This window comes from Equus caballus, chromosome 28 (genome assembly GCF_041296265.1).
Source record: "Equus caballus isolate H_3958 breed thoroughbred chromosome 28, TB-T2T, whole genome shotgun sequence".
Taxonomy (NCBI): domain Eukaryota; kingdom Metazoa; phylum Chordata; class Mammalia; order Perissodactyla; family Equidae; genus Equus; species Equus caballus.
In genome coordinates this window covers 26162506-26187804 of record NC_091711.1, presented here as the reverse complement: position 1 = coordinate 26187804, position 25299 = coordinate 26162506, and the positions used below count along the sequence as shown (strand labels likewise).

The 25299-nt window shown below is 37.7% G+C and overlaps 1 protein-coding gene across 12 annotated transcripts in view; it reads left to right on the top strand.

The window, feature by feature from the left end:
- Window positions 1-25299, top strand: part of NTN4 (netrin 4) — a 170207-nt gene that overhangs the window by 107811 nt on the left and 37097 nt on the right. For all 12 annotated transcript variants that reach the window (XM_023631826.2, XM_070254507.1, XM_070254512.1 and 9 more), the window contains 2 exons: window positions 5895-6021; window positions 8024-8212. In XM_023631826.2, coding sequence (XP_023487594.2) covers window positions 5895-6021; window positions 8024-8212 — 316 coding nt within the window. The remainder of the gene's footprint in view (window positions 1-5894; window positions 6022-8023; window positions 8213-25299) is intronic.

Sequence of the window (25299 nt, the reverse complement as noted above, 5' to 3'; positions counted from 1 at the left end):
TTGGAAAGCAGTTGGGAATTTTATCAGACATTCCTAAAGAATTCAGTAAATGTGAGTCCTCCAAAGCATTAATCAGAGCGATTTTTGCTTTGGTAATTCCATGATGGTGACTGTGGAGAGCATGGCTAGAAGATGAGGTCTACCTTTATGTGGAAGGCAGGAGCTAGAATGAGATTTAGTTTATGATTTCTATAGTCACCAGCCATAGGAAAAACGCAGTAAAGAGGAAGAAAACAGTAGGGAAAAATCAGAAAGAATAGAACTTATTTGAGTTTAGTTATAGTCAATATCAACAAACGCAAGTCCGTCTTCAGAAATTATCTATTAACATGTATTTACTTTTTCATTTGGGCCACATCAGGTAGTGCCTGCAAGAAAAGAGAGAGATTCTGCTAGCTCGTCCTTGTCAGATGATCTGGAAACATCCTGCACTGGTGAGATGACAATAGGACTCAGTCATATTAGTCTTCCCTGCTCGCTCAGAAAAGATAGTTGCCTACAACCAAGCAGTATTCACAACACAAAGAAGCAGGCCTTAGAATCGTAGAACCTTGAGACCAGAAGGACTCTAAAAGTTGTCAAAGCCAATGTTCCATTGAATGTTTAAATATTCTACATCTTGATAAGTGATTGTCCAGCCCATGTGCTGGATGCTGTCAATGACCAGATTCTTACAACTTCCTGCCATGACCAATTTCCTCAACTCCATGGATTCCGACTACTAGAAGACCTTCTGCCCCAAAAGGAATGACAAAAAAGCAGCTTTTCTAGTCAAGACCTGTGTATTTTCCAATGACAGATTTGAAAGGTGATAATTTCCTCATTTTTCCCCCCACCTAGATTCCTCAAATAAGAAGAAATGGTATTTTCTGTTCCATGTGTATTTGGCTCTAATATATAATATTTGTCACCAAAGTGCACAGCTATCAATGAGCATGCTGTTCCAGGAATTCCTTAAATTACTGATTCAAAGTTTGTATAAGTCCCTCCCTGTAAGATAAAGATAAGTAAAAATGAATTGCAAATAAATAAACAAATAAATAATATTAGATCCAGGTAGGAAAAAACTTTGACATTACAGAATGAAGTACACTTGGTATGATAGAGGGGATTACGAAACTCAAAAAATATCCAAAATACCAAGGTGTACCTCTTGGATAATTAGGAGTTAAAGAGTTGTTGATAAAGCAGATTTCTTGTTTTCCAATTAGACAGGCAGACACCACTCTTCCTCAACTAAGCCTTAAGTACGTAATCCCATTTTCCTGCTCTTTGTCTAGTTCATGTTTGTGTACCAAACAAGAGCTATGTTTAACTTGTTACTAGAGTTTCCTTTTTCTATTTTTTAAAAATTTTTTCAATGAAGACCTAGTTTTCCTTGCACATTTTTCACGAGCATCAAATAGTGGGTGATCTTTCAAGCTTGAACAGTGACAGTTGCATCGCTGAGGAAGGATTTCTTGTTTCAAATGGTCTAGATAATGATTTACAGCTATTTTTGGTAATTCTCAAAATGACAGCTCCTTGAATCTTCCTGTGTGCAGAAAAATTTGCTGGGCTGGCATCTTTCAGACCCTGGGAGGTTCATCCCAATTCTCAGCGTGTGGGAACAAGGGAATGCTCTGAAATCCTCACTCCAGAGGGAATTGACCTGTCCTCATTATCTTGTGATACGCGTGAATGTTTGATGAGGTTCCCTAAATGTCTGTGGCCTCCTGAGGCCTGGAATTTGTGAGCCAGGGCTAACCTATGAGTTGGGTGAAATTGCTTATAGACCTTGGGCATTCCAAGACCAAACCTGATAAATTGAGAGTTTAATTGCTCTAAAGATAACTAACAATACTTCACAGCATCTGTCTTTATATAGTATTCAATAAATGGTTGTTAAAAAGTAGAAAGGATGCAAAAAACCAATAAAATGAGAATTAACAATCTTTTAAAATTCTGAATATTATCAGAAAACTCATGTGGATGCCACTGGCTATTGGAAAGCATAAACTGGGGTTAAAAAAACATAGAAAAGAAACAGTAAAGGGGGGAAGGGAAGAAAGAACATAACAGACAAGATAGGAGTGAGGTAGCAAGAAATATTTTAAAAGAGAAGAAAAGAAGGTGTATTTAATATACCTTTTCAATCATTTCCTTACTTGAAAATCTTCAGTGGATCTTCAGTACATAAAGGATAAATTCCAGCATCCTTAAGCTGATGTTTAATGTGTTCCATGATCTGGACAGAAGCTACCTCTCCAACACATACTCTCTGATTTATTTATTGACTATTCCCAGAATGTTCCTTTGGGGTTCTGTTCTTCTTGTCTGCTCCCTAAGGAAAATCCTATGCATTCTTCAAGGCACAGCCTCAGGGACTATACTTGGAAGTTTTATACAGATAGCATTGGTTGACATTGGTCTCTACCATATTTACATTAGACTTAACATTTTCTCAAATGTCCTCCCCAGATAATGTTCCCTATAATCCCCTTAATAGCAGTGATGGATTAGGGATGCTTTATTCTAGGAATTCTGACTCTAATATTATCAAATTATTTGTATTCTAGATATTTTGTACTTTTTTTTTACAAGTTGTAGAGTTTAGACAATTACAAAACTACTTTTCCCACTAATCTCCATGATGCTGCTAACTTCTGTCAGCTACATAAGTATGCCTTCACTTCACTAAACTCTTCAACTCTGGAAGGTTTTTCTTATTCAATCAATTTTCCCAAAGACCCCATTTTGTTTGAAATCAGCACCTAGTACTACAAGTAAACAAAAAATCATCCAGCTTTTACTGAGATCCTTTAAAGAATCTTACCATGCAGAAGTTATTTGGTAAAGAGTTTCTAGTTTTTTTCATGATGATAAGGAATGTTGAATTTAAAAGATTTAATAAAAGCAGTAGGACTGGAACATTTCTACCAGAATATATGAAAAATCAGATACCCAGGAGCTAGGATGAAAAGATCTCACTCTTATAGAGCAGTAGAAATTGAATTCCTGCAGACCTCCAAATTTAAGTGCAAATTTGTCCTCAGAACTTGCCTGAATGTGTGATTGGAGATGTAATAGTAAACTCCAGGAGACTTTACGTATAAACAGCTCCTGGCAGAAATAGTCACAAAACAAAGTCCAAGAAAATAGGTAACTATAATTCAACTCACATTTAGGTGTTTCAAGACCAAACCAATAAACTGAATCTATAATATTTGTTGAATTTCTATAAAGAAAATTAACAAAAGTTTTTGCAACATCATCATTCTCAAAGGAGCCAGTTCCACTCTCTTAAGAAAATCTGTATCTTTGGTGTGTACACACACACACACACACACACACACACACACACACACACGTAATGGAATACTACTCAGCATAAAAAAGGATAAAATCATCCCATTCACAACAACATGGATGGAGCTTGAGGGTATTATGTTAAGTGAAATAAGCCAGATAGAGAAAGACAAACTCTGTATGAGTCCACTCATATGTGGAAGATAAACAAACACATGGACAAAGAAAACAGATTAGTGGTTACCAGGGGAAAGTGAGGTGGGGGATGGGCACAAAGGGTGAAGTGGTGCACCTATAATATGACTGACAAATAATAATGTACAACTGAAATTTTACAAGTTTTTAAACTATCATAACCTCAATAAAAAAAATCTGTATCTTTACTAATCCCTGGGAACTAAAAATCTTCTATAATTAATTTTCATTAAGCACAAAAACCTTATAATACACAGAAATGAAATTTAGCAAGATGGACACCAAAATCATTATTTATGAAATTTTCCAGGTTGTAACTCTTAAATCTCATGGGATTCATTCACAAGTAGGCTGCAGTCCTCCAAGCCCTGTTAATTCCTGCACTTGAGCATGACGTGAGCACAAGGTCCATAGTAGTCATGTGACACACTTGGATAATGCATAGGCTATTTCCAGAGTGCTCTACCAGTGGAGCCAAAGACATATATACCGAGAGGATGAAAAGAGAAAGGGGCTCCTGGGTAAGATGACACAACTTACTCTCGAGTTAAATTAGGTCAACATAGTACACCAATCTATTGATGTGACTATTTCCAGGTTTATTAAACTAGGGACTCGTTTTGATTCTGGCTACTCTATAAATCTGCGTAATTTTTAGTAGTTCCTTTATCATTGCAGTCAAAATATTTTAGATGTATTGAAATAAACTTTGTTCGCAGATTCTCCCTAGCCTCCTAGCTCCTCACCTTGGCTAATTTTCTTTCCTCTTCCTGGAAAGTCTCTTCCCTTCCGTCTCTCAGAAATACTGTCCATCTTCAAGGACTAGCTCAAAACCCAACCTCTCTCATAAAGCTCTCCACAACGGCCGACCTGTGTTGATTTCTGCATCTTTTGATTTCCAACATCATTTTTTTCCTTAGGTACTTATTGTCTTGTTTATCTGTAATTTTTTTCTATGTAATTCTTTTTCTCCGCCTACATTATACTTTTCTTAAAGACAGAAATTATGTTTTGTAATGCTTTGTATGTCAAATATTGCCTAACATAGTGACTCTCTCCAGTAGATATTTATTAAATATTGTTGCCTGGTTGATATAATTTATTACCTTTATGCTGAGTTACCTTTAACATTGTTTCTCAAGAAAAGAAAACAAAACATCTTATAGATCCAAATTTGGGAACCCCATTCTGAGCTACTTTGCAAAACTTTCATTTGTAAGAACATGACCTCAATGTCAATAAATGCATCTTGGTACTGGAATTCATGGCAATATTTAGTTATTAGGAAGTATTCCAGATGACCCAAAATATTAATTTTTAGAAATTATCAGTGAGATAATACAAAAAATATTAAAATTCTCATAAAACTCTCAGATCCCAGAGAATTATGCTAAAGTATTCCTCCCTGTGAGAAATGTTTTAATAAACCCTCAACTACTCTGAATTGTGGGATTAAAAGAAAATGCCCAGTCATTATGACAAAATGTATTCAAAGCCTTAAAAATATACATATTTTGATTGTTAAATTTTACTTCTACAAAACACGTTCCAAATAAATAAATATGTACACAAATAGTTAGCTACAGGGATATTCATTAAAGAATTAAAATATAATATGTAAAAATATTTAAAAGCTGAACTAACCCAAAATAGGTGATTGGTCAAATAAATTGTATGTCATACAAGGGAGCCATTAAAATGTGTGCTGTTTAAGAATATTTAATGAAATGAAAAGATGTTCTCAATATATTGTTATGTGAAAAAAATTTTTAAATATAATTATACTTTTAAAGTACTGGAAGTATATGCTTCAAATGTTGATAACATCACTTTGTGATGGGATTACTGATTTCTATATTTTCTATAGTGAAGATGTTTTATTGTGTAAAGAATTAAAAAATTCAGAGGCATTAAAATTTTAGGATAATACCTAGCCAGTAGCTCAGAATTGCTCATTAGGGTGATATATCCTATAGCCAGGAAAATATATTACTTAAGTGTTTTTTTAGGAAGATTAGCCCTGAGCTAACGGCTGCCAATCCTCCTCTTTTTGCTGAGGAAAGCTGGCCCTGAGCTAACATCCGTGCCCATCTTCCTCTACTTTATATGTGGGACGCCTACCACAGCATGGCTTGCCAAGCAGTGCCATGTCCGCACCCGGGATCCGAACCACGAACCCCAGGTCTCCAAAGCAGAACGTGCACATTTAACCGATGCACCACCGGGCCGGCCCCTTAAGTTTTTAAATTAATCACAAGACAAAATAAAGAAAGGATCTCTCATCTTGATGGCAAACTTCTTCAGAAAAGTGAATGAATGTCATATGGCTAAGGCCAACCAATGAGATGAGATTGTGGGGAAGGTTCTTCTCTAGTATCATTTGCACTCATAGCTCTTCTTTTTGTTTGTAGGTCCATGGAAAGTGTATGTGTAAGCACAACACAGCAGGCACCCACTGCCAACATTGTGCACCGTTGTACAATGACCGCCCCTGGGAGGCAGCTGATGGCAGAACAGGGGCTCCTAAAGAGTGCAGAAGTAAGTACCAAGCCCACGAGCCTCAAAGCCTTCTTTGTAAACTAAACTTATCTGTGGACTCCTTGTTGTCTCTAGAAACACGGTATAAAGTGGTGGGTGACAGACATTGTAACATACGAAAACATAGCCCATATCACTGCCCACTCTGACTTCAATCATTGGAAAGAATTGCTGCTTGCAAAGTTGCCAATGTGACTGCTTTGCCAAGAATGTGTTGCCCATTTGCTGGGACACTTTGTGAGACTAAGCGCCCTCCTTGAGAATTTGACATAATGAAAACATGGCTAGACACAAGAGCAACGGAGGATTATGGTGTGTAATTACCCTTGTAACTAAGATAGTGAATTATAATCATGAAAATAGCTGTCTTGAATTCAGTTCTCAAAACAACCTTATAAAGTAGGTGGTGTTAAGGCTATTTTAAAGATCAGGAAACTGAGGCTCAGTAAGATTAAGCAACTTGCCAAAGTTAGTAAATGATAGAGTCCAGACTTGATCCCTAGTTTTCAGACTCCAAATTAAATGCTTTTTTCCATAATGCCGTAATGCATGTCTTTTCACTTATACTTGAAATGACAAATTAGATTTGAAATTAAGCCAGTTAGTGGAGAACGAGAGTGCGTTACCAGGGCTAACTTTGGGTTTGAGGTTGGAGATTAGATAGAAGGGTAAAAAAATATGGGAACGTGAGTTGTTTTTTTCTTTGTTTTTCAAAATGTTCAGAGAAATACACATGCCCATAACAATGTTTACACTCACAAACTTCAATCTTACAAGGGTTGAAAGGCAAGTACTGTGGGTAAAATTGTGAGAAGTCAGTTCCCATACATAATTTGGAATCATAACTGATTTATTTCAGTTTCTAGGAAATGTAAAGGATTTCCTCTAAGCATAAATTTTAAATTATCTTATAATATGCTTTTTAAAGATTATGAATCTGGTGAAAATATCATAACACATCAAGGAAACAATGAAAACAATAGCACAAACATTTTCGAATACAGTTGACCTCCACAAAAAAGTCCAGATTCTTATTCTAAATCACTCATCGAGAGAATCTGAAGAATTTTTCCTAAATTCCTAGAGTGCCACTCTGACCCTTTCCACAGAAACCAGCTGCATGTGTGAATACATTTAGAACACAGGGACTTGTCACTTGGTGCTATTGACTGATAATATTAGAAATGCCTTTGAGAACTGTTACATAAGAAATACTGCAGGTCTCTTCTATAAGAAAACCGAGGCTTCTGTAGGAAACTACCTTGTACTCACCAGTACAACAATAGCTGAGGAACAGTACTTCATGAAAGGTAAATCAATATACCTGCCAAGTTACTGACCCTTGTCCATCAGAAGTTTCCTTCCAGGCTCATTAGTGAACATGAATTCAGACCTGTATCTGCAATATGAATTGTCATTTTCAAATAGCGCCTGACAACTAGGGTTTTCTAAGCAAGGTCAGGGGACCCACCGTGATGACATTGGCCCTTGGGAAGTAGCAAGAATGGAAATAGTGAAGTGTTACCATTAAAGAGAAAAAAAAGCTGGTGGCTACTCAAATAGGCTTTCCAAAATAAATGTCAACCCCGGTTGCTAAGGTGACTGTAATATTTCTGCCAAAGTAGACAGATCTATACTTTGTTAACTTTCAAACGTATCCTAAAACTTTTTTTTAAAATAAAAATCTAGTACATCAATTATATCTCAAAAAAATCTATGAAGAAACACTAGAAGAATACATAAGAAACTGAAAAAAATAAAGAAAGTAGTAACCTTTTGAAGGCAAGAGAAACAGGGTAACAGGGATGCGAGACCAGAGTTCTCAGCATATAGCTTTTATATTGTTTTGATTCTTGTACTGTGAAAATGTGCGTTATTCAAAGAACTAAAAATAAATTTTTAAAAATTAGCAGCAGCTTACCCTATTTTTAACTGCCTGATTGTTAGAGACGCTGTTGTTTTATTTTTAATTATTTGTTTTTCCCATGTGTCTTTTTTCCAGCCTGCAAGTGCAATGGGCATGCTGATGCCTGTCACTTTGACATTAACGTGTGGGAGGCATCAGGGAATCGTAGTGGTGGTGTCTGCAACGACTGTCAGCACAACACGGAAGGTCAGCATTGCCAGCGATGTAAGCCAGGCTTCTACCGGGATCTCCGGAGACCCTTCTCTGCTCCAGATGCTTGCAAATGTAAGTGAACTCGTGGTTACTGGAAAAGGGATGATTTGTACAAAAGAGGTGAATCTTTCCATCCTTCATTTGCTGGCCCACTGGAGGGAGGTCATGGAATTCTCAAACAAGACACTCATACAATCTGTTAATTTCTTCACTGATAAAGGGCAAGAATTTTCAACCTGTTAGGCGAAAACCATATAATATTCATAAAAGTAATCTCTCTCACTCTCCACGAGGTAAAATTGTTTCCTGTGGCACCATATTTGGAAAACAAGGTGAGTAGTAAAAGAGGAAAAAGAACGATGAAGAGGGAGATATAGTTAAGATTATCTTAAGACTAAATATGTAAGTAGAATGTAGACAACAAATGGATTCAAATTGATGAAACAGAGTGGTTACCTGCAACTGGTTCATTCCAGCTTTCATCTCTACCATGAACTCAAATGCCTGAAGAACCATGGGTTTTGGTTTCATTGTGAATGCACTTTGGTTGATACTGCTCTCATGTACCCCTGTACCGTAAACAAATTTAGAACATAACAGTAATTCCCACTCTGTCCCAAGGTACTATCCTCTTATAGAACGGGCTCTGCATAACTCCAAGAAGAGATTTATTTGAAAAAAGAGTAGAATTTTAAAAGATCTGCTCAGTTAATGAGACATTATCTGAAATGTGTGAATACAAAGAGTGCACGCAGAGCTTAAGTAAATGTCCACTGTGGATGAATAGCCCATCTAACTACACAAGTATTTACGTGTCATTGAACGCAGAAATTGTTAGACGACAGAAACCACTCAAGACTGTTAATGGAGATTGATGATCATGCCCTTCCTTTCCCTACCAAGGACTCCACGTTCTAGCTCAAAAACAGTGACAGGAAGGGAGCAATACAATGGGAAACAATCATTTAAAATCTTGAGTTTTTTTTTAATTTAAAGGAAAAATTCTATTGCTCTTGAGAAATAAGTATTTTTAACATCAGGCAGGAGATAGCTACATGAAATTTGAGTGGGCTGGCTTGCTGTAAGCTTTCTCTCGTAAACTGAGGAAGCTAGAGTGTGGTACAGCTCACTTTCAACATTGAGTCCCGACTTTGGATTTGCGTCATCATATTTCTCTGAGAATTCTGTTTTACTCCTGCTCCTTGTTTGTACTCAAGCTTTCATTTTAATACACTTCAAACAGATGCAGAGTAGATGCTTTGCCCGCCCCTTACAGCTGTGTGACCTTGTGCTAGCTATTGAAGCTCTTTGGATTTCAATTTCTTTCTCCCTGTGGGGTTATCATGAGAACTGTGGAAGACAAAGTTGGTGAAGTGTTTCGTATGTTGCCTGTCATACAGTAAGCCCTCAAGAAATGAAAACTCTTATTATAATAACTGTTGTCCTCTAAAATAGAAGGTGGGAAATAATACTATAGAGTTTCTACTCTTGATTGACTAAAAATACCTTAGTCAAAAATAAGTACTTCTTTAAAATCCACAGTAATTTAAGGAGTAAAATAGAGGCTCCTTAACTCCATGTGTTGACTAGAGGGTCTGTTTATAAAACTGCTTCCATCTAGAACATATTCAGCCCTAACACCATTTTGTACACGATATATTTAAATGGACAGATGTGTGTATGGATGTATTCCATATCCTCAGATCACTAGTAGGTATATCTAAAAATGAGAATGTGTGAACTACCAAGCAACTGTTACTCAGTTGTTGCTGAGTAACTTGGATAAGTCAACTATCTTGTAGGACAAGAGGTAACATTTTCAAAAAGATACTATTCATAGCATTACATAGCATTGACTTGAAACAGTATGTTGTACAATATACCTAATATATTCATTCGTTGCTTCCTTCCTTCATTCATGGGTATATGTTGAGGGACTATTATGTGCCAAAGGCTTAGGATGCATCAGGGAACCAAACAAAAATCCCTGCCCTCAAGGAGTTTATATTCTAGCAGAGCAGACAGACAATAAATATAATGAGTAAGTGAAGTACGTAGGATTTTTAGAAGGTAATAAGTGCTATACTCACCAAAGAAGAAGAAAATAAAACAAGAGGGATCCGAGGTGCTAAGGATTTGGGGTGACAAGCTGCGGTATTGAATAGGAGGATGAGGGTAGGCCTCATCACTGGGAAGGTGAGATTTGAGCAAAGATTTGAGGACAGCAAGGAAGTTGGCCAAATATTTAGCTGGACAATAGCTTTCTAGGCAGATGGAATACCTACAGCAATGGCCTAAGACAGAAAGGCGCCTAACGTGTCAAAGGAAAAACACACAGTCAGTGCGGCTGCCCTGGAATAGGGATCGGGATAGCGAGAGCTGAGACTAGAGAGGCGAGGCGGATAACGTGCACCTGTAAGCCGCTGTAAGCATGTCGGCTTCTGCTTGGAGGGAAATGATGAGCTAGTACGGGTTTTTGAGCAGAGGAGTGGCTGGATCTGATTTAGTTTTTAAAGGCTCCTTCTTGTGTTATACAAAGGCAGCTCAATTCATACGGAACTTGTAGTTTTAGCGTTTAACTTCAGTTGAAGTTAACAAGCAAACTAGTGGTTGTCAGAGTGTTGTCCCTGGACCAGCAGCCTCGGCATCACCTGGGAAACACGTTAGAAATGCAGATTCTCAGACCCCAACCCAAACCATCTGAACCAGAAATTCTGTGAGTGGGACCCAGAAATCTGAGTTTTAACAAGCCCTCCGGGTGGTTCTGATGCCAGCTAAAATTTGAGAAACAGTGTTCGAAAGGAAAGCCTCCCGAATTTTACATTGGTTAAAGCAAACCCGGTTTCTAACGTTTAACTAATATTTGAGCATCTGCTATGTGCTGGTATAGCAAACAGCTAGTCATTTTTATTAGAGTAATGAGTAGAAGACAAAAGAGGATTCTGAAAGAGAACTTTGAAAGACTGATTGGGTCTAGATTTTAGAGGGCCTGGTATGCTAGCCTAAAAGTGTTGGCATTTATTCCCTAAGGCAGCAGGAGCCATTGCAGTGATTTAATTAGGAAATGTTCAAGTTTCCAATATATTTTGCTGGTGTACAGTTCAGGTTAATTTGAGGGCATTGTGTGTTATTCATTGTATTTTACTTTACCAATTAAATTTTAAGCTGTTCGGTTTGTAAAATCATAAGATGAGTAAATGTATAAAGGATTAAAACAGATAAAATTTTATGCCTAAGCCACACCAATAAAAAGAGAAAAATAAAAAGTTTATTAGCAGATTTGGAGCCATAATAAATACCTTTTTTAAATTTTGGTTTTGTTTTATTTTATTTCTTTTATTGTTCCATGTTCAAGCTATGGCTCATATTCTTAGAAAATGTGAAAAGGTTGCCAGTGCTAGCCTTTTAAATCCTAGAAAGCTCATGGTTTTAGAGTTTTATAAGAAGAGCATGAAAGAGGACATTGAAAAGTGACTCCTTGGGGCCAGCCCCGTGATCCACTGGTTAAGTTTGCACGTTCTGCTTCGGCGGCCCAGGGTTCGCCTGTTTGGATCCCAGGTGCGGACATGGCACCGCTTGCCAAGCCATGCTGTGGTAGGCGTCCTACGTATAAAGTAGAGGAAGATGGGCACGGATGTTAGCTCAGGGCCAGTCTTCCTCAGCAAAAAGAGGAGGATTGGCAGCAGGTGTTAGCTAAGGGCTAATCTTCCTCAAAAGAAAAAACGTGACTCCTTGGTAGTGGTCATTACTTACATAGCTCTTTCATAGACTTTCACAGAAGAGCTTTTATAGGTTTTGGTCCCCAAACTACCAGTTTTATGAAAACATAAGCAAAATATGAGAACGTAGCTAAAATTAATAAGACATATAACTTTTTATTATTTTTTAGCCTATAAAAATGTTTGAAAGTTCTTCCACAGTCAATAGACTCTGGACTTTAACAAAATTAGGACTCTTTAAAGCTTATTCTTTCATTCAACAAATTCCTTTTTTTTACATCAAAATTTTTTTTTATTGAGGTCTTATTGGTTTATAACATTATATAAATTTCAGGTGTACATTGGTATATTTTGACTTCTGTATAGACAGCATCACGTTCACCACCAAAAGTATAGTTGCCATCTGTCACTGTACACATGCCCCTTTACCACTTTCACTGTCTCCATGTCACCTTCCCCTCTGATAACCACAACCTGTTCTCCATACTATCTGTTTGTTTCTTTATCTTCCACACATGAGTGAAGTCATTCAGTAATTATCTTTCTCCATCTGCTTTATTTCACTTAGCATAGTACTCTCACAGCCCATCCATGTTGTCGCTAATGGCGAGATTTCGTCTTTTTTATGGCTGAGTAGTATTCCATTGTATTTATATACTACATCTTCTTTATCCATTCATCCCCATTGATGGGCACTTAGGTGGCTTCCAAGTCTTGGCTATTGTGAATAATGCCACAATGAACATAGGGGTGCATGTATCTTTTCGAATTAGTGTTTTTGTGTTCTTTGACTAAATACTCAGAGGTGGAATAGCTCGATTATATGGTATTTCTGCTTTTAATTTTTTGAGGGATCTTCATATTGTTTTCCATAGTGGCTGCACCAGTGTGCACTCCCACTTGCAGTTTATGAGGGTTTCTTGTTCTCCACATCCTCTCTGACACTTGTGATTTCTTGTTTTTTTAATAACAGCCATTCTGACGGGCATAAGGTGATATCTCATTGTAGTTTTGATTTGCATTTCCCTAATAATTAGTGCTGTTAAACATCTTTTCATGTGCCTATTGGCCATCTGTTTTTTTGTTTTTTGTGTTTTTGAGGAAGACTAGCCGTGAGCTAACATCTGCTGCCAATCCTCCTCTTTTTTGCTGGGGAAGACTGGCCCTGAGCTAACATCCATGCCCATCTTCCTCTACTTTATATGTGGGATGCCTGCCACAGCATGGCTTGCCAAGTGGTGCATAGGTCCACACCTGGGATCTGAACCAGTGAACCTCAGGCCGCTGAAGCAGAACATGCGAACTTAACTGCTGTGCCACCAGGCTAGCCACCTATTGGACATCTGTATATCTCTTTGGAAAAATATCTGTTTGTATCCTCTGCCCATTTTTTGATTGGGTTCTTTGTTTTTTGTTGTTGCTGAGTTTTATGAGTTCTTTATATATTTTGGATATTAACCTCTTATCAGATATATGATTTGCAAATATCTTCTCCCATTTGGTAGGTTGTCTTTTCATTTTGTTGATGGTTTCCTTTACCATGCAGAAGGTTTTTAATTTGATGTTTAATTTTTTAAATTTTTGTTTAATTTTTCTTTTGTTTCCCTTGCCTGAGGAGACAACATTCAACAAATTCTTATTAAACACTACAGTTCAATCGGTGTGCTATTTCCTGGGAATTATAACTGTGAGCAAGAGAGATACTGTCTTTTCACAGAGCTTATATGTGTGTGTATAAATGTATATATTTATGTGTGTGTGTATATTTATATAGAGAGAGTGGCAACTAGTGGTGTGTGTGCTTGTGTTGGATCACATAAGTATGATCAATATTGTGTTAGAGAGTGTGGAGGGGAGCACATTGGAGGGGCAGTTAACAAGAGTTGAGCGTTCTGAGTTTTGACTTAAGATCTGAGACTTGAAGATTAATAGGAATCAATATAACACGGCTAGAGGTATTCCCAGTGGAGAGAACAAGCTGTGCCAAAAAGGAACAGAAGGGAGAAAAAATATAGCCTATTGTGAGAACTGAAAAAATTTCAGAATGGTTATAGAGACAAGAAAGAGTGGGAGGACCATAAAGAAATATGGGGATGAGAGCAGTAGAGAGGATGAGGGATTGGCTGGAGGTGCCCCCATCTTGGACATCTTGGTCAGTGAGATGGAGTGGATTGAACTACCTACAATAAGTTGGTAATTAGTCAATAAGTCTCATTAAATATAATTGCCTAGGCCCTACCAAATTGATATTTATAGGCAATATCCAAGTATCAGAAGATCAAAGTTCTCAAAGCCATTTCAATGAAAACTCCATCAAGACCGCATTAAGACATTCCAAAAAACCTGAAACATTATAAGGTAATTGTAACATATTTGTCTGGATGAGTTCCTCAACCCCTTAAGTCGTCATGGGATTCATCTGCATCTGGGCAACCGAAAGACTTGGAGCTAGAAACTACTAAGTCATATTGCTAATCACTCCTAGTTAACAAATATTTACATGGTACTTAATGCACCAAGTAGAGGAATTATGAAAATAACTGATTAGTCCTTTTAGCTTAATTTGTAGGAGATGGATGGATTAGTAGGGAAGACCTGTATTTCCTTCTTTTCTTCTCCAGACAGCCCCTTGATCCACTGAGTAGATGCCCAAGGAAGGCATCTCTATTCACTTTATGACTATTCCAGTGTGTTTGGGGCAGAGACGCCTGTGTCAACTTTCCTAGTATGGATTTCCTTACTGGCACCTTCTTTCAGAATATTACCCTGGTTCTTCCCTTCTCTGAGCCAGGGGTAGATCCCAACACGTATTAGCATGTTGAATTCTTCTCTCTACTTAAATACTCTCGAAAATATATTGTTTTATTGGTAATATGTTTGGCAACATTTTCATTATTGTTTAGTAATATTTTCTTATCATTAACACCCTCCTTAGCAGATGTGTCCCTATGTCACCTCTAGAGTTATTTACTCAGACAATAAAATTTAGGACAAATAAGTTAATGTACTTAACATTTATTAAGTACCTACAGTGTACCAGATTGCCTGCTGGATGCTGACAGAGATATTGCTATAGCTACAACTTTTCTCCCCGTGAGTTCCTACTTTATTTTTATGAGAAGGTGGTATAAAGAAAACAAGTTGATATTTTTAAAAATTTAAACTATTTCAGTATGTGGTTCCATAAACAACATGTACAATGTTATTCAAAATAACAATTTTATTATATTTATTCTACTGTGCTTACCAAGGCAGAAAAGTAACCTGCTACTCAGTGTGTGGTCCACAGACCAGCCCCATTGGCATCAGCCAGTTTCTGATTAGAAAATGCAGAACCTCTATTCCACCCCAGATCTACTGAATCAAATATGCACTTTAACAAAATTCCCAGATGATTATATCATATTAAAGTTTGAGAATGCTGCAGAATGCTTTTCAATAAGCACCTCCTCTACAGTTAATTTTTAAGAATAGTTAGCCAGAATGCCCTACTATTCCCTGAGTATTCAAATTAACCAAGGTTTACATCTCTATGTGCATATAGTCTTAGAATTTTTTATTGAATTACGTAGAGATTTACTAAGGAAAAGAAGGAAGGCTGGATAAATATGTTTCTATAGTACAGCATTTTCCAAAGTTAGATCCATGGAACGCTAATTCCGTGAGATGTTGATAAGAATTATATAAGGGCATGTTCATTGTAGCATTAATCACAATAGCCAAGACATGGAAGCAACCCAAGTGCCCATCAACTGATGAATGGATAAAGAAGATGTGGTGCATAGGTACAATGGAATACTACTCAGCTTTTAAGAAAAAAGAAACAAAATCAGGGGCTGGCCCTGTGGCCGAGTGGTTGAGTTCGTGCACTCTGCTGCAGGCGGCCAAGTGTTTCGTTGGTTCGAATCCTGGGCGCGGACACGGCACTGCTCATCAAGCCACGCTGAGGCGGCATCCCACATGCCACAACTAGAAGGACCCACAACGAAGAATATACAACTATGTACTGCGGGGCTTTGGGGAGAAAAAGAAAAAAAAAAATTTTTAAATCTTTAAAAAAGAAAAAACAACAAAATCGTCTCATTTGAAACAACATGCATGGACCTCTAGGGTATTATGTTAAGCGAAATAAGCCAGTCAGAGAAAGAGAAACACCACATAATTTCACTCATATGTGGAAGATAAACAAACACATGGACAAAGAGAACAGATTAGTGGTTACCAGAGGGGAAGGGGGTTGGGAGATGGGCATAGGGGTAATGGGGCATATATATATGGTGACTAAGAAATAATAATGTACACCTGAAATTTCACAGTGTTATAAACTATTGTGACCTCAACAAAATAATAATGATAATAGTAAAAAAGAACTATATAAGGGGAAATTTTCCTATGGCCTTCAAATTTAGGAAATGGCGAATTAATCAAAAGTTTCTTTACTTCAGGATTTCTCAGAGCCTTTAATATGCCAGTGTTCGTTACAAACCTCCTATAGAGCTTTGAGGTGTGTCTCTCAAATTTAACCAGAGAATGCTTTTCTTACAGAGCATCTGTGGGACCAGTGTTGTATGGAGCACACTGGACAATATTGCTATTGTATAGTAGCCATTTCTATATGAAGACTTCACTTGGAAAGACACACCCTAGAAGATTCCTTCTGTAGTATTTGTTCCTCACTTCCAAGTACTAGTGCCTACACCTGTATATCAAGGAAGTAATAAACCTTATATTTCTAGCAGTGAAATAACCACAAATATAATAGAAACTAAGCCTGGGCAATCTACAGTCTGTTGGACTGCCAGCGATGATATAGGAAAGCCCTCCTCTCCCTTATTTCCTAGTTTATATTTTTTCAGGAGTTGGAATCTTTGAAAACCTAAAACAGCAGCCCAGACAACACTTACTAGAAGTATATAAATTATAGCTCAATTTAGCTCAGGACACATTTATTGAGGGTCTCCTCCGTGCCAGGCACTATGGTAAGCACTAGGTCTGTAAAGATGAAAAGGTCTTTCCCAAAAGAGCTTACATTCTGGATGGGGAGAGATTTACAATAACAGATCATTTCAATACACTGTGGTGATTGCGATGATATAATAGTAATAGCTGACATTTATTGGGTGCCTATTATTTTCTGTTCACTGTTCAAAGGGCTGTATATTTATTAATTCATTTAACTGTCACGAAAGTGCTTTGATGTAGGTACTAATATTATCCACACCATATGAGGAAAGTGTAATGAAAGAGATATGCCGAGGGCCTTAGGGAGAGTGTGGGAGCGGGGTGAAGGCAATTAAAGCGAGACTTCCTTGAAGAGATGTCTTCGATACTGCTTTGGTGGCTGTTTTTATTTTTTCCTTTAAAAGCGTTAAAACACAAAATTTGTCCTACTTTCTGATCAATGATTGCCTTGTTGCCTTTAATGAGTTGATCTAGAAAATGAAATGAATTGGTGTTATTCTTCCTCACAGAATCTACTGTACATTTAATGGGATATTTACCTGGGCACATGAATTCATTCAGCAAATATCTGTGACATTAGTCTTGGGACTCAATTCACAATTAGGTAGTAAGCTCCCTGCCAAATAAGCCAAAGACCTATTGGCCCCATTGATGTTCCAGGCTATTTTTTCCCTCCTACCCTCCTGATAAACACTATGCTAAATGCTGTGGTCCTTATGTGTACCCTTTTAGTTGATGATCATAAATTCATCAAACCTGAATAAACAAGGCCCTGAACAAAATCTTCCAGCCAATAGATTTATCCCTATAAGCGATTAAATCATCTCTGTTCTCACTTCCTCTTTTTTTCAACCATAACCAGGGCCTACTTTGGGACCCAAACAATCAACTACACATTTCCATAGCCAAGAAATCTCTTCTGAGGATTCCAGAGATGTTGTTTGTTTTTTTAAGTCTAGTGGAGATCATTGAAACTGAATTTGTTTCTACAACTCAGAAAAATTTTTTTAAAAGGACAGTGCATTTAAGGTCTGTAAACAGAAGGGACAATATGAATCTCTCCAGCTGAATCTAGGGCTGAGAGCAGAAATGGAGGCTCAAAGTGGCTGGTTGCTAAGGTCCAGATGTAAAACGGAAAATATAATTATCGCCGTGTACTGAAGTACTTTGAGGAATACTATTTCTCTATTCTAAAAGAGAAGGCTCTTTTATAGTAATTCATTTGAATCTAAAGTCACTTATGTGTCTTTGGTATCCTATAACCTACGTAGATTTTCCCATGTCAGGCATACTAAAAATGTGAGAATAACTCTAATAGATAGTGGCACACTGATTTTCTAGGGAGAAAAAAAAACCCTGATTCGTAGCATTGGCCAATTCTGTGGTTTAACTCTTCCCACCATGGCCAATTTCAAGCTACTAGATCATTGTTTGTTATCAGGAAGTCAGATAGACTACAAACCAAAGTGGAATGATTTGTCTCTTTTGAACAAAGTCGTGCCTCCAACTTTCCATCTCCCTTCTGATCTCAAGTACTTCTCCTCTCTATCGCTGGTTCCCAATCCGCATGTGGATCAGAATCACTTGGGAGCACTTACTGAAAATATGAACTCTCAGAGCCCTGTCCCCGATCTTCTGAATTGGAATCTTCAACAGCAATGGGGACAGAAATCTGTAATTTTTTAGAGCATCATTGGTGATTCTGAGTCAGCCTTTTGGTCTGCTGGCCAGCATTTGAGAACCACTACATATACCATTCCTGTTTCTAGCATGAGCTCTGCTCACTTTCATCCTCAGATGAAAGATTTTGAGCTAATAATCATCTTTAACTCAATCTACTCACTGAATTAGCCATATCTCTGACAGAAGATCCTGAAGGATCACTAAAACTCTGGCTAGACATGTTTTCCTGGCACAAGGATAGATAGAAATGCTGGTAAGCACTCATGTCAATTATCTTCTCCCACTTAACAATGTTTAACTTAGAACTGCTGCTTTTCTCCAGGAAAATTTCTAACAGAACCCTAAGATATCTATTTTTCCTATAGCAGTTTCAAAATAAATACCTAGCAATTCCATTCAGAGAACTCCCTCTTATTCATAGTGTACAGATTTATTTACCATAAATATCTCATAGTTTGAAGTGAATTATTATAATGCAACTGGGATTTATAATAAAATTAGTTTACCACTACATTGACAATTTACTTTTACTTCCATATTTACGTATTTCAGAACACAGCGTTAAACTACTATAGATATGTTATTGTGTTGGATTTAAGTGATCATTGAATCCAGTTCTACATGAAGTCTCTTTTCCCTTCCCGTCTCCTTTTTACACCCAAAGATTGTTAAATGTTAAATGGATGGGATATTGATTGAGTGTGGAATATTAACAGCTTTTCCATGACATGAAATTTTCTACAGACAATTTCCCTTATTTTAGTAGAACGCATGGTTTGAGACAGATTTTTGAGGAAAATGCTTTGTAGAACAGAATTAGCTGTCTTTTTAGGAAACAGCCAGTTAGTTCCTTTACAATAAATTTATTGACTTTTATGTCAAGACATTTTTAACTATTGCATAGTCTCTCTCCATATTTAAAGGAAAATCAGCAAACAGAAAGGAAAGCAGAATTCATCCCTGTCAAAGTAAACAACCTCCTGAAAAACTGATGTGCCCTTTCTTCCTCCCTGGTGGGCCAAAATAAATGCAGTCAATTGCCTTTTAGTACAGAGCGAACAAAAATAAACTTGGTTCCTCTGCCCTACAACCCAAACCAAGTGTTTACCAAGATACTGTCTAGTTACTTGGTTACTGTTACCCTAACTAGCCAGCTATCTTTGTGAAGAAAGAGTTCTATCATCCACCCAAATCTTCCTAATCCTCCGGCTTTTTTCCCGTCTTCTTTTCTTCTTTCCAGCTTAGGTGAAAACTGCTCAACTGATGGAGATACAAGTGCCTTGAGTGGGTGACTCTTGCCACAGACTAGCTTTCCATCCTCCCAGGCTACTCAGCTATCACCTTCTCAGGATGCCCCTGAGAAGGGTCTGTGTTCCTCTGTTTGCTTGCACCTCTGTGTAACAATTATTTCATTCTACCTCTAGGATTGTTATTCTTTCCCTTCAAATTGCCTGAGGAGTAAAATCTTTAAATTACTTAAATCCAGAATACCTTACCACAATGACACATGTAGGAACCCATAAGAACCTTCCATTTTTCATCCTTGTGCCTGTGTTCCAATTCATCTCAGAAAAGGATTTTTCCCAAGGGTCACTGACATTTCTTCCAGTTGTAGCTTAATGGACTTTTTCTTTCAAGTTGTAGTTTTAGCAAACCCACACGAGTTCATTTTATGTCATATAAACAACATAGACATCTTTGTTTTATATTGAAAGCAACTGTGAATGATTGCAGCATAGAATCAATATGAAGTAACTGTTTTTGAAAAGCAAACTTTAAATAGAACCAGCGACTTAGCAATAATAGTTGGGAAACTTTAATCTCAGCTTTTAAAAAAAATCTAGGATATAAAACCAGAGGGTTAAGAAGTGAAAAAGAGAAAATACGTATATTATAACATAATGGTCATACTAGGACTTCTTTTAAAAAGATCAAATAACATATATTACAATTCACCCCAAAAAGGAGAAATTTTATGAATCGATGAATAATAAAAGTCAAACTTGGGAAGAGAAGGGAAGAGATCATGAAATTCTCTAAAAGGTTTCCAAAACAGAATGTGTAATTCACTTAATAAATAAATAATATGCCATTCTGCATTTGATGAAGACAAGCAGTAAATAATCAAGCAAATAATTATAAAATATTGAAAGCCTCAGAAAGTCTGGACAAAATTAGATGGGCGTAAAGAGGAGGACCAGGATTTTGTTGAGTGGCTGCTGTGGTCCAGACACTGCCGGGCAGCTTACATATGTTATCTCATTTAGCAATCTTTATGAGTTACCAGGTGTCTTTTGTATTTTACAAAGGAGGACACTGAGGCTTACATTGATTATATAATTTGCCCAAGTTCACACACCTGGCTGGGGCAGGGCTTGGATTTGAACCCAGGTTTGTCTGACTTCACAAGACTTTGATCTAAAGATCTACAACAGGGGCTGGGGCGGCCCCGTGGCCAAGTGGTTAAGTTCTCGTGCTCCGCTTCCAGGGCCCAGGGTTCGCCTGGTTTGGATCCTAGGTCCGCACCTAGCGCTACTCATCAGGCCATGCTGAGACGGCGTCCCACATAGCACAACCAGAAGGACCTACAACTAGAGTATATAACTATGTACTGGGGGGCTTTGGGGAGAAGAAGGGGAAAAAAAAAAGAAGATTGGCAACAGATATTGACTCAGGTGCAATCTTTAAAAAAAAAAGACCTACAAAGATCCAGAGAACTTAATTCCACACTGTGACCTAGTTTGATGAAAACAAAGGCAGAAATAATCAGACATATATATTAGAGCCAAAAATAATTTTTAAAGAACCTAGATCAAAAAAAAAAATTTATGGCATTGAGTTTTAAGTAAGACCCTGCTTACTAATAAATAGGCATGTAAAGTTTGAATTCAAAGAACCGCATTTATCTTAAGGAATCTTAGTACGAGAAAGATGGAGGTAACTGGAGTATTCCAGATAGACCAACAGTATAATCAAGAAAAGAGAAATACTAATGACTAAATATAAAAGAAGATAAATATTCTTAGATCAACTAGGAAACCTCTGAAAGAGAATACAACTTTCTACAGATACTCAAAAGGTGTAAGGGGACATAGGGCGTGGCAAAAAATAATTTACTTCCTTAGAACAAAGAGTCATAGTTAGATATAATTGAATGAAAGTGAGGAAAAGGAATTTCAGATTGATTAATGTACAAAAAATTTTTGCTGCCAGTGAGAGGCATTTATGGGTGGGGAATGTCTCCTACAGGGTTAGAATAAAGAACTTTTATTACAAATAATAAAACTTGACCGGGTGAAGCTCTAAATGTAGGAAATGGTCTTGTACCCATGTAGGGACCAGTCTTGCACTGGAAAGGTTAAGAATAATCTGCTCTGCTTGACCATTTGCATTTTCTATGGATTTGTTGTTTTCTTTTGTTTTTTTCTATTGCTAGTACCTTAGTATTGCAATGCTGTGGTGCTAAGATACTAAAAACTTATGACTTTTTTTGAGGAAGATTAGCCCTGAGTTAACATCTGCCACCAATCCTCCTCTTTTTGCTGAGGAAGACTGGCCCTGAGCTAACATCCATGCCCATCTTCCTCTACTTTTTATGTGGGATGGCTGCCACAGCATGGCCTGCTAAGTGGTGCCGTGTCCGCACCCAGGATCCGAACCGGCGAACCCCAGCCAGACAAAGCAGAACGTGCGCATTTAACCGCTGCACCACCAGGCTGGCCCGACATTGATTTTTTAAAAGCGTTTGATAGAGGCAGGAATGACTATATATTTCCATGCATAAACGGATTTCCTTCTTTCATGTGTAATGTACAATAACTCAGAGACATTGCATTTCAGTAAGTGAAAGGCAAGTCTTAATTTAGATAATTTTCTTATTTATTTATTCTAGCATAATTTTACCTGAAGTTAACATACACTTTGAATCTTATGAAACTAGCTATCTTTGAACACAAGGTATGTAACATTGTGGGGATGAATAGAAAAATGTTCTCTCAGAGAGTAAACGGGTAAATCACATTGCCTTTAATGTAGTAAAGTTCATTTACGTTTTTTTCTTTATTTTTTATAGCCATTTATCCATAGCAAAAATAGTCAATAGTAGAAGGAAAGGAGAAAACAGGACCAAACAAGACAGAAGACTTCACTTTATCTAACATTTAACTTCACACTCAATCTGGTAATAACAGTTCACATTATCTCCTTTTTGTTTAGAGCTGCATCTCAAAGTCATCTCCTTAACTGCCAGTCGCTCCCAGAACCTCCGCAGGCAGCTAGGCAGCTTCTGAAATGGCTGTGATATTAGAAATTCTGCAGGTCCTTGGCCTTGTCAGGAGAAAACAATGTTGGGAGCCCGGTCGGTGCTGCTGAAGGAGTGGCCGCCAGGCGGTTGGGAGAGCGCCTGACAGCAGCTCTTTTCCCAGCTGAGGGCCTTGAACTTTGAGTTCTGTTTTTAGAAAAGCTAAATCAGGAGCAAATACTTTCAGGGCATTTTGCTCCCAGCGTAGCTTTTACAACAGAATAGCAAAAGCTAGAGCCATCAGGTACTGCTAAGGAGTCCTGGCAGTTTTTAAAGGCATGAGGTGCTGAACTCAACTGGTTGTTTCTACAGCGAGCTTGGCACTCGCTGAGTGAACGATGGGCAAGCAGACTCCTCGAGTTCTAGTGAAGGTGGGAGCAAAGATGAAAAGGCAGCATTGGTTTCCTGTGACTCCAACACCAAAGGCTTTAGCAACCCCATCAGAATGAAGGAAGCTGTATCTCTTTCATTATGTTTCTGGCCACTTTGTACTCATATTTACATAGTTGTTACTATGTTTGCGAAGGTTGACAGCTGTGACTCTTGTCCTACATTACATTGCAGGGTACCTCTCTGTAAGCAGGAGAACCACAGATCACACCCTGCTCTTTCTCAGCATACTCTGATCCTCAAAAGGAGAATAACAGCAGTTATTTTTTTAATCCAAAGAAAGGAACATGTAACAGGAGAGTAACTTAATTTTATAAGACAGAGTAGTCAGGAAAGCTGTTTGCCACCAAATTCCTACCAGGCGCAAAGCAAGGAATTTCAGCCTATTTTGAAAGCAGTTAGAGCATTAATTTCCCTTGAAAACAGCCCCTTTCTACTATGATGCAGTTCTTGCTCTTTCCTCTGTGTTTCCATGCATCCTGGACCACCCTGTTATAACGTTTACTGCCCTATAATTATTTATTTGCCTGTCTCTCTCCTCTCACTGAGAGTTATTGAGTCTGTATTTGTCTTCGTGTCCTCAGCCTCTAGCACAGTTCATGTTAACACTAAAGTTCAAGAACTTTTTGGTGAACGTGTGAACGAGTGAATGAATGGTAGGCATTTTTAAACTAATGTGTTTCATCTAGATAATGCTGATAGTTATTCTTTGAGCATTTGGTGCCACTAAATGCCTGATACATTGCTATACACATACACTATCGCATTTAATCCTCACACAAACAATCCTGTGGCATAGGTATTATTTCTTTCTTCATCAATGAGGAAATTGAGACTTGAGGAGTTAATTTCACAAAGTCTTATAATAAGCCTCGTAACCAGAATTGGAACTCATCTAGCCTGACTCCTAAGTTTGTGCCCTTACTAACTCTATTATACTGCCTTTGTTTTATTTTCTGTCTTCCCAAGAGATATTACAGGCAATTTCCAAACAGCTGTATTTATCATCAGCCTTCATGATTGAAACAAATATTAGTTCCAGAGCCTTACAGATGAACATGGTTATTTAAAAGTGTGTTCATCCAGGGGCCGGCCCAGTGGCATAGTGGTTAAGTTCGTGCACTCCTCTGCAACAGCCCAGGGTTCGCATTTTCAGATCCCAGGCATGGGCCTAGCGCCACTCCTCAAGCCGTGCTGTGGTGGCATCCCACATAAAGTAGAGGAAGATTGGCACAGATGTTAGCTCAGCAACAATCTTCCTCAAGCAAAAAGAGGAAGATTGGCAACAGATGTTAGCTCAGGGCCAATCCTCCTCACCAAAAAAAAAAAAAGAAAAGAAAAGAAAAAATTTACATCCATTATTTCACTAACAGTTGTGTTTCCTCGTAGAACATACTCTAGAGCAGCCTGATGTCCTCTTTTCTGTAAATGCTCTACAGAGGGACAGTGCTTCATATAATAGATGCATTGCTGCAAACATTTATCTGTAAATAAAATTTGTGTAGCATTTAGCAATTATCTAAATTCATTATTTCAAGGGAATCTGTTGTGAAATCTTTTGCAAAAGTACCCGTTTTATCTATCTCATCTGTTTTGAATGTTTTATGTTATTATTTCAGGTTTTCTTGTAACAGGACACATCAGTACAGAATGCACTATTTAAAATTAGTCATTCTCACTATTAAAGAAATCTTGTGACAATATTTGGGAATTAAAAATGACATTTTAAGTAATTGTGGTTTGCCAATTTGGTTGTGAGAGCAGCTTGAGGCAAATGTTCACTATTGTGGATTCAATGTCTGCCAAGAAGAAGACAAAGCTGAAGTCAAGGATTTATGTCACTCCAAGTGGGTCATAATTTTGACATTTATTATCATGAATACGTAAAAAGTACTAGGGTTGCATTTTAGAATCAACAATCAGTAAGCAATACATGTTGGAGAATCAGAACCTAAACCAGAATCTAAGAAGAACCTTTTTTTCCACAAGCAAGGAGAAAATATATTTGCATTTTGGAAGAAAATAAGAAATGTAGATGGTGTGTGCCAGATATCGCCTGCTACACAAACTTCAGGACACAGGCATGCAAGGCGAGCCTTGGTTTG